Here is a 10,575-nt window from a genome sequence, read left to right on the forward strand (position 1 = left end):
TAATAACAATATATCAAATAATGTGATAACAATGTGAAAAGGATCACTTGTAGTGACAAACCTAAAGATAATTGTCAGCTGAATCTCCAGCTCACTTTTACAGAGCTTTAAATTTTTTGATTCACGGTCACTGTTGGGAGCGTCAAGGTAGGTAAACTAAATCGACCAAGGTGCACTGAGCGCTGTCTACCTGCTAGCTGACATTATAAATGGCTAGTTCCAGGAAAAAAATGATTTTGGCAACCAACCTGCTACTCTCATTTTTTTAGTTCAAATGAGGCTTAACGTTCACACAGTTTGTCTCCACTGTCCCTCAATATTACTACATTAGTCCAACTTCCCCCAGCCAGAGGCAGTAGCCACTTAGCAACATGCTAAAGCAAAGTTCAGCAAGATAAACAACAACAATAAAACAAACAACATAAAACATGGCATTTTTTTTTAAGTTTGAAGTCGGGTCACGGACAGTCCGTAATGTTATCAATCCATCATTCACCTTGAACCTTTGTTACGAGCCCTTTCTTAGCCCTTGTTAAGAAAGCGGTCTGTAGTAAAATAAACTTGAGGCTCCTCTTAGGCCGTGGCTAATGTTGACATTGTTGCTGGTTATTTGACATTGTGTCAGTTAGTTTGGAGCTGAATAAATGTTCAGTAAGTTAAGTCCTGCAGTCTCCAGACCTCCAGTTAAAGTGGGGTGATGTCAAACGGGCGTGTTCTGACTTTCTGATGTATTGTCTATTAAACCATACCATTATTAAAACAGAACCAGATTCATTGAGTAAAATATATTTGACTTTTATTTTCATACATAATCAATTTATTTAATATTTCAAACAATATATCCAACACTCAAAAATGAAATGCATCAGATCTGCATATGTCCCTCCCCCTCAAAAATAATAGATTAAGAAGTGCTTTTCTCCTTAGGAATGTAACACCAGCGATTGTCTGACCAATGAAAATTTGGCCGGATAAGAGCATATCAACCAACCGACCAGAGGGTGTCAGCTCTAGAAACTCCTCCATGAAATTGCGGTGTCTGTCTCTGCCCTCAGGAGTGATGCCATGTTGGATGCAGATGGAGACTTTGACCTGGACGACACGATGGACGTGGCCCGCCACGTGGAGGAGCTGCTCAGCAGGCCTATGGCCAACCAGTGGAGCAGTCAGCACTCCTGAACCTGAAACCTGAACCTGCCACACGCTCTCTGGTCTTCTCCATCTTTTAACACAAACACCCACACTTCTATTCTCATTTCTACTGGACAGCAGCTACGGCAAGAAATGTCCCATCTTTATCAGTTTCTGTGGTAGATCCACAGGGACACAATTCACTATTCATCTTCAGTTTTAGCTGCCCACAGGCAAGTACACAGCTATTCATGAGCAGACCAAAGTGTCACCTACCATCAAGAGTCAGTGTTACTGGCTGGTGTTGTCCTCTCCCGCTTATCATAGTTTCTCAGGGCTGTCGTGTGTAGCTGGTTTGGGTCAATGAGATTTTTATACAAAACAGATAATTAGTTTTTATGCCAGCTTTGCATTCATATGTGCCTGATGATGAGCTTTTAGCTGGCACTGGGAGACTTTTGCATAAAAATCCACAGTAGACTAGCTTCCTCTTAAAATTCACAGTTAACAGTTGTTAATGTGACTAAATGCTGACAAATCCTATCTCATCTCTATTACAGGGAATATTTGTCACTCATTATTAGTATCTTGATAATCCAGAATATTCTTTAAAATGACTTAAAGTAAGACTATGTAACTTCAGCTGAACATCAGACACTGTGACCACAAGTAGTATTTATACTAGACGATAGCAAATAGAATTTTCCTCCATCTCCAAAGATTTTCTTGAGTCTGTTGCTTTAAGCACATGCTCATTAGGTGACCTGAATGAGCAAGCAACAAGCAGGAAAAATGTCTCCCAGTCAGGTACATTGGAGCTGTTGCTCTATCATTAGCTGAGCAGTGGCTTAAGCTTTAGGATGGGATTCGTTGAAACAATCAGATACCCCAGTTTCCTGAGGCTGAAGTTGAAACTTCACCGGTGATTTACTTAAACCCAGCTGCTGTGGCTACTGAACTTTAACTTAAAGCTGTTGCACTCCTGGTTTAACTGAAGTTCGACTTAAAGGTATCCTGTGGAGTTCTTGACCACTAGTAGCACTAATGTTTTTATGAATGGGCCCCCATTCTGTTGCAGTGTGTAGGTGATATAATGCAGTATGGCTGTCGCACTGAAGTTATATCTCCTGCTGTGTTTTAGGGTTGCTCAACAGCACGGCATGCAGTATGCCTTTTTTTAAATTAAATTAAATTACTTTGGAAGGAGCACAGTGGGGTATTGTTTAATCTCAGCACTTGCTTGTACTAATCACCTGCACTCTCCCTCCTCCTGGGTCTGTGGTGGCTTTCAGCAGAAATAAGTTCACCAGTTATTTAACAGACATTTATTATTTAAGACATACAAGTGGCCTGCTTAGAAAAATGTGTATTTCTTTTTGCAAAAAAAAGTATAAATTACACATTAAAATCCTTAAAAAATAATCTACTCCTTCTACTTCATTAAAAAGTCTATGGATATACATATCTATGGATATATATTTCTAAAGTTTTCCTGCTGGACACAAGATGTCTCCTACTTAATTCACTGTAAAGTCCATTCACAGTGGATGTGCACTGGTTCCTACATCACACTGTACAAGTTGCATACTGGACCAGGATGACTGTCAAACTATTTGTGATGTCACAAATCATGTGTTTTTTAATTTTTTATTACAGTCCCTTTAACATCCAACATCACAGCCCTCAGTTTACACTTATAGCCCTGCTATCTAGCAGTTGGGGGTTTAAACATAAAAATCAATACAGAGTGAGAATCGATACAATATCAAAAAACAAAATATTGCTTTACTCAAGTGTATCAATATTTTCTTACACCCCTAACACGGAGTAGCACTGTGTTTTCGATAGCGCTTCTGTCGTGTCAAGTTTCTTCTGCCTAGCTGCTTTCCCATCTTACAAAACAAATTCTGATAATGATGTGACGATGTGATATCACATGTGGTTGGCTTGTCAATACAGCAGTATTTGATTATTTGAGCAGTGTATTGGCAAAGATCTGGTGATGCAATCACTATACAGGGGTTACAATTCAGTATATTGCGATACTGTAAGCAATGTGATATATAATAATAAATACATAAGCCCTATTCATTATTGCAGTTAGTGCGACAGCCCTACGATGCACAAATCTCAATGTTTTCATGCTATTATACTGGCCCAAGAGATGCACTAATGTGCCAGCAAAGGCAGGAATGTTTCAAAATGCTAAATTAAATAAGTAGTAAATAAAGTGTTTTACAAGGACAGAAATAGTTAGCTCTCAGGAATACACACTGTGTGTTCTGATGATTGAAACGGAAACTTTGTTTACAAGAAAACTCCACAGGATAGCTTTTAAACCCTAGTGCCCCACATGGTTTATCTGAGGTTTAACTATCTGATGATATTGAACTATATGACAAACTGGCCAGGTCACTTTTAAGACCGTGTACTGATTAATGCACCAGCACGTGGTGTCAGGTAAGCCAAGTGATTTGTTCAGTCACCTGAGGCTGTAATTCTTAGGGAGAGGGATGGGATCATAGATGTTTTGTAAGATCAATTCCAGTCCAACCCCTGACCGGTTGTCCTCAACAAGGGTGGGTTTAAGTATGACTTCAACTTTTTATTTCTTCTTTTAAAGGTTTCATAGTCTGGTTTTAAGTTCTGATAGTTTAATTTCAAATTTGTAACCGCAATGGTTTGGTGCTTCTTGTATAACATTGTTTCTTAATTGCTTCTATTACACCCATTCTCTGATGCTCTTGTGCTGCACTGCCTTACAGCAAAATGTTAAAATTTTACAGTAGGTGCTATCGTTTAGTCTCATGAAGTCAGTAACTGCTCACTGATTTTAACCCCAAATGTACCCTCGTAGTTTACCAGCCTAATCAAATTAGACTTCAATGTCAAGAGCAGTAAATATTGTCACATTAAAATGTAAAATGTCAGATCAGTTCTATCACGTTATGTCACTGTACCAGAATTTACTGAATACAGATGTTGTAGTCTGTAGTCAGTGAATGCTTAGTGTCTTGCTAAATGTTTGTCCTATATATTTTTTTTTTTTTTTTTTTTCAGTCCTGGAGGTTAGATTGACAGAGAATTGTCTGCCTTCACATACATCTGTGATATGCTACTAAAATTTTAACTATCATTTTAACATAAATATACAAGCATTCACCAAAGGCCCACCAAAGGGCTCTTATTTGCCCCTGCAGTTAAAGCTCCCCCTCCTCCCTTCCCCACCCTACATGGTACGTGGGTAAAATAAAACACACAAATCTTTATCAAAAAACCCCCAAAACATCAGTTATAAAGGACAAAGAACAAAAACTGTAGTCCACAGCTCAGTAAAGGTAGGTTTTGTGTATGTGTCATTATTTCACTCAATAACTTACCATAAAACTTTAGACCAAAAATACTACACATCTGGACACAGCCATATTACATGCAAATAGGTTGTAATGTGCAAATGGGTGTGGGACAAAGCTGGAACTGGTCCTTCCCTAGGGGTCAGATTTGTTACATTTGAAATTAATCATTTGATAGTTGTAGTTTCAGGATGAGAGGGCCACAGCAAAGTCTTCTTCATTTGATCGACTCCTGACAGTTTTTTAAGCCAACATTCTAGACCTTGGTCACACCCATTGGCAAGCACATAACTTCTTGTACATATAAGATACAAAGCCCTCAATTTTGGGTTAACTCATTATATAATTGAGGAGGGGATGTATGGGTAGAGCATCTTCCCACCGAACCCCACAAGCTCCAACAACTGACCTCAGCTGTAGATAAAAGAAAGTGGTTATGGTAAATTATATTTTCTATGGAGGATTATCTTAGACCTTCGCTATTGATATTATGGGAAAGAGAATGCATTTTGTCCAGGAGGTACGGAGCATACCAGAGTAATTTGTTTTAAAAATTGGTGTATGTTTATGCCATTTCACATCCCAATTTCCCAAGTTTCCAGCCCGCTGCCAGGTTTTGATGGAGTCGGATATAATAGGGATTTTTTCCTGGCACTGCTTACGAGACAAACCACAGAAAAGAACTTCATTCAGTTTATGAGGAGTGCGTATGTTACATATTTTAGAGATTCGTTTTAAATTGTAAGCCTGGAAATATGAAAAGGAATGCCAGACATTTACCTAAAGTAGAAATACTGATTTGAAATGTGTGCAAGCAGAGAAATGCACAGTCAAGATTCATTCATTGCAACAATAAGACTTCTGACCTTCTGAATAAAAGGGGTGGGGGTTAGGTAGTGTAATTAGTTAATTATACCTAATAAAAGCACAGATAAATAAACAGTATAGAATACTGTAACACCTGTCTTACCTTTGTGCTGCACATAATGGTGACCATCAGCCAATCAGAGCAGAGTATAAATTACATACGTTTGACTAATCATTAACAGAACTGAACACTTCATTTAAACAAAGTTTCATTGTTACAATCTGTGGCCATGGATTTCCACACAAATATTCAAAACAGAATAGTCAACATAGCAAAAAGCCCCCATGACACCACCTTGAGTCATTGTGACTTGGACTTCGACTGGGTCGCTGTTTTGATCACTTGCAACTTGACTCGACAGAAAATTAATGACTTGAGACTTGACATGGAATTGGAAGTTAAAGACTCTTTACTTGACTTGAGACATGAGGATTCAAATGACTTTTCAGTTATTTTTATATTAAATAAAATGTTGAATGTTGTCAATAAATATAAATAATCACATTAGCTCTGGTCCTTGAACTGTTTCTACTCAAGATTCTTAGAACCTTGGTGCTATCTAGCAAACCAGCCCCTCGTTTTTAACAAATTGAGTGGAACCATAGTAATCGGATGCATCATCAACAGAGGGCCTGTAGAACATGACAAGCCCACTTTGGTTCCCAAGAAAAACCTGCTATTTTGTGGTTCCAGCTCAGAACCAGCTTTTCAGTTTCCAAACCAATTTATTTTTGGTAGAAATGCTCTGAACAGTTCAAAACTAGGTACTTGAACCGGAGAACTGGAACCTTAAGAGCTCTGTACAGTATGTGCTGTGTCACAAGCTACTCACTGCATTCCTTTGGGAGAATTCACTTACCTCACACTGTTATACTTCTTTCAGTCACAAGTGTTCAACACTTCTTCTGAAACTGCAACCAGATTCGATGCATTCAGGACCAGGCTGAACCTTGCTCTGCATATATACAAAGCTTTTTTCTCAGCAATCTTGAAATAATAAACCTTCAGTAAATGTGTCCTTTGTCTAGAGATACCGGGGCTCTGTAGATCTGCTTGTGCCTTGTGGATTGTTAAGGGACAGCACTGCCCATACAGGAAATTTTAAAGCCATTGTCACTAACACTGCACTACCAGCCTCGACCAAGTAACGCCTAATACCTTTGCCAAAACTCACCCATAATTAAAGTTCACACAGTAAACCTCAGGAAAAGTCACTGTGAAATGCAGGTAAATGAGTCCATATAAACCAAATGTCTCCAGTGTAGATAGGACGGTTTTCTAACTCGTGCTACTCTTGCCTTTTTGTTAGATTGTTAAATAAAAGCTGAAACACAAACTTTGATGGTGTACTAAATCAGCAAAAGCGAACAAGCACTTTGATGCTCACACCAGCAGTTATTTGATGTTCTTGATTATACAGTTCCTCTGTACGCCTGGACTTCGTGTTTGTCTTCAGATCAACTTAATGTATTTTAATGTTTGTCTTCAATGTAATTCCGTTTTTTTAGCTTGCTGCCGCTGTGTGTTTGCTGGCGTCTGTACAGTCTGTGGCTTGTTTGGGAACTTCCATCTTTTGCTATAATTTGGTGGATGTTGGGATTCGGGACATGAAAATAAACCTTTTTCTAAATAATCGTGCCATTGTGGTTTATTGTCATTGATTTGTAATGTGTTGTAGTAGTAGTTGTAGTAGTGTATTATTGAGTGTCCGATCTGATGTTTGGGTGTTTCTGCAACTACAGGCATTTTTAAAGGTCCAGTGTGTAACATTTAGGAGGATCTATTATCAGAAATGGAATATAATATTAATAGGTATATTTGATTTTGACCCTCCTTAATGTTACACACTCGGCTTCCAAATTAACCCAATTGTCAATTTAAAGTTCTCCCAGTTCACACATACAATAAATTAGTTTGGATGAATTCTATTATTATGAAAACATTGTTTCTGTGCATGTGTCTTTGGTCAGCTTGTTAAATATATGTTTATAATGTTTGTGTGATCCTGTTCTCTGTGCAGATCATCCATAACGAGACTATTATGAAACTTGCTAATGAAATGGATGTGAAATGTCGAGACCTCATTAAAAAAATCGTCATTTATGGATAATATAGTATGCTGTATATTTGTTCATTCAGAATGAATTCTTTCCTGATTGAAATGATTTAACACAGATTTTTTTATTTTAATCCTGCTAAAACCACATTTATTTGTTTAGACATTATCTGGTTTTACTTTGAAACCTCACAGCTGACTGTTTTGCAGTCTAATAGCATGTGAGTTTATCAAAGTCACTCCTCTCCACGTACACAGAGCCGTTGGTGGAGTACTGCAGGTTTTTCCAGTTGAGAAGGTTTCCGGGAGTGAAGGCATAACCCTCCATATAGAACCTAATTTCACAGGGTATGATGACACTGTCCCAGAGGTGGACATCTGTGATGTCCCCTACAAAGGACTGATTTGGGTCAAAGCCTCCACCGTAACTGTCTTGATCTTGACCAAGAATTATACTGGGTGGGCCGTTGAGAGTGGTTCTGCGCTCCAGAATTTTCCTTGCACTTCGCTTTTCGTTGACCCACAGTGTGGTCAAGCCGCTGGAGGACTCCCACGTCCAGCAAACAGAGTTCCATTCGTCTGTATTATCAGGCAGCCCTTTGATATCAAGAGCTGTCCCCTTGATGTGCAGCCTGTATACACCCATAGAGGGCTTGTAGAGCAGGAAGGCATTTGACTCAGACGGGACTGCCAGAGAGAACAGAGACTGGGGTCTGGTCTGTGTGGAGTAAAATCTCATGCACACAGTCAAAGCTGTGATGGGCTGCTCAATGCTGGCAGTGAGCCTAACTGCAGCTGCCCCCTTGTCCAGTGGGAAGGTAAAAACCTTCTCGGAAAGGTCTGTAAAGAAAAAGCAGGAGAAATCAGAACTATAAACACACCAAGCAGTAACATCACATAGCACTGACACACCTTGGAATACACTTCTACCAAACTAGAGAAAGTAGATCACCCTTTGGTGACTGCAGTTCCTCTACTGGCCACTTGAGCCTGGCTCCAGGAGTGAGTCAATCTCCGTAAGGCCCCTTATTAAAATCTCCAACTTTGAACTTTGACAACGCAATGAAAGGCCTTTTTCACTTTATTAGATAAGGAACGAGAGAGGATGACACCCTAAAGGGCCACAGTTTGGAGTCAAACCCATGTGTCACTGCAGCAGGGACTCAGCCTTAGTACACTGGGCACCGGGTGAGCTATCAGGGCACCCCTGAATTGAGCTGAATTGTTGACATCTTTATGTCCCCACCACATCTGAAACCAAAGCTTCACTCTTTGCTCAGTGTATGTCTAAATGGCTTGTACTGTTTACACAGCAGCAACACATGATGAAACACAGTACAGGAGGTTAGAGTACTCAAAGGTATCACTGTCTGAAATGCTTTTAGGGTCAATGTCTAAATATTAATATGGTATAAAGGAATATGGTCTATTAAAAACAGATATCATGACATGTGACACATGACAGTGCTGGAAGAAGTATTCAGATCATTCAGTAAACGTACTAATACCACACTGAAAATACTCCACTATGAGTAAAAGCCATACATTCAACCTTACTTCAGTAAAATACATACGTATTGTCTAGGGTAGCACAATTAATCAAAATATTATCGAAATCGATACCATATCGTGCAGCCCTAGTATTGTTAGCAAAATATACTTTCATTTCAATTCAATTCAATTCAATTTTATTTGTATAGCGCCAACTCATAACAGAAGTTATCTCAGGACACTTTTCAAATAGAGCAGGTCTAGACCGAACTCTTTATAACATAATTTACAGAGACCCAACAGTACCACCATGAGCAAGACCTTGGCAACAAGGGCAAGGAAAAACTGCCTGTTAAAAGGCAGAAACCTAGGACAGATCCTTCGGCTCTAGGTGGGTGGTCGTCCATTAAAATTAAGATTAAGTTAATTAGTAAGTTAAAGGTCATAGTGCAGTAAAACGTTCCCTGTCAGTGTTTCACTATATCTGATGTTTTTGGATTAATATTACTGCTGTATTAATGTGTATGTTGCATTTTACTGCTTTAGATGATACTTTATAGGTAGTTTAATCCAGGGGTTCCTCTTCTGTAATCTACAGCAATTATAGAAACCTTTCTATATAATGCCATGCAATTTAAGGCAACCACAAACTGCAGCCAGAATTATCACAGAGACATTAGGAGCTTTGCAAAAGTAATATTCGTCAAATATTTTATTGAAAAGCACATATGTCGAAAAAGTGGCAACTTGGTTTAGGAACTTCATACCTTACCGTGATCCAATCCACAGAAGCAGACAGAACATACAACAAATAGTGCTTTTACTTTCAGATCAGAAACACATCTGTACACCTGTTTTTACTAAGTGCTCTGTCTATTCTGTTGTTGCCAGTCTCACCTTGTTGAGCAGCATGAGCAGTGCAGAGCAAGGCCAGTAAAAAGAGAAGCTGTTCCATGTTCCCTGGATGTCAGAGTCCCAGATAATTCATAAATAGGACTTTTGCTGTCTTGATAAATATTTTAAAAGAGGTGGAGTCACTTTCTGACCAATTGCAAAATAGTTTATTCCAACATTTCACCTATTGATTCACTATTGAGGGACAAAGACTAAAGTTGCCCAAGTGTGTGTGGGTGTTTGTGTGGTGGGGAGGGAAGTTCCCAATCTCATTTTGATTTTTCTAATCGGTATATTAAAGGTCCAGTGTGTAACATTTGGGAGGATCTACTGCAGGGACACATAATTAATTACATTTAATCAATACATGTAACCAATTAACACTGTAGATACAATATTAGAAGTCTGTGATCTCAGTAAAGATCTTTAAAAAAAAAAATTGGCACTGTATGCAGATTTAATTTTATGTTATCAGCTGTTATGTAAGCGGTGTCACCTGATGCATGTGTGTTTTGTGGTTATTGAACAGCCATTACAACTAGCCTATGTAAGCAGAAAGTGGAAGAGCCTGTACAGCATGAAGGCTTTACAAGGAAATACATGAACCATTTGTCCTGGATGTGGTCCTGGTGGATTTGTTTCAGCAGTTCACTCAATGATCCACACAAGATTTTCACTTAGTGTTTTCCATTACATGATCATCCAGCTTGAATCTGACATCAGGCCACTTCTATAATATTCCCATCATATGACAGTTTGATCACATGACTTCCAGTGGCTTC

The 10,575-nt window shown here is 38.9% G+C and overlaps 2 protein-coding genes across 3 annotated transcripts in view; one reads left to right on the forward strand and one right to left on the reverse strand.

The window, feature by feature from the left end:
• LOC127373061 (signal transducer and activator of transcription 5B) overlaps positions 1-6,985 on the forward strand; it is a 29,900-nt gene extending 22,915 nt beyond the window's left edge. The window contains exon 19 of one of the 2 annotated variants that reach the window (XM_051417145.1): positions 928-1,074. In XM_051417145.1, the coding sequence (XP_051273105.1) occupies positions 928-952 (25 nt within the window). In that variant the 3' untranslated portion in view covers positions 953-1,074. Of the gene's footprint in view, positions 1-927 lie in introns of both variants that reach the window. The other variant, XM_051417144.1, reaches the window with a different exon arrangement.
• A 523-nt stretch (positions 6,986-7,508) lies between these two features.
• On the reverse strand, positions 7,509-9,964 carry LOC127373085 (C-reactive protein-like). The gene is made up of 2 exons (XM_051417185.1): positions 9,797-9,964; positions 7,509-8,248 (listed from the first exon to the last, which is right to left on the reverse strand). The coding sequence occupies exons 1-2, from the start codon at positions 9,852-9,854 to the stop codon at positions 7,620-7,622; spliced, it is 687 nt and encodes a 228-aa protein (XP_051273145.1). The 5' UTR covers positions 9,855-9,964; the 3' UTR covers positions 7,509-7,619.
• Positions 9,965-10,575: the final 611 nt, after the last annotated feature.

Source organism: Dicentrarchus labrax, unplaced genomic scaffold (genome assembly GCF_905237075.1).
Source record: "Dicentrarchus labrax unplaced genomic scaffold, dlabrax2021, whole genome shotgun sequence".
Lineage (NCBI taxonomy): Eukaryota > Metazoa > Chordata > Actinopteri > Moronidae > Dicentrarchus > Dicentrarchus labrax.

What these genes read in the sequence shown, in the direction of transcription:
- LOC127373085 (XM_051417185.1), bottom strand. Translation starts at nt 9,854, where the DNA reads ATGGAACAGCTTCTCTTTTTACTGGCCTTGCTCTGCACTGCTCATGCT. An exon ending in TGCTCATGCTGCTCAACAAG is followed by an intron (nt 8,249 to 9,796) that starts GTGAGACTGGCA and finishes TTTTCTTTACAG; the next exon opens with ACCTTTCCGAGAAGGTTTTT.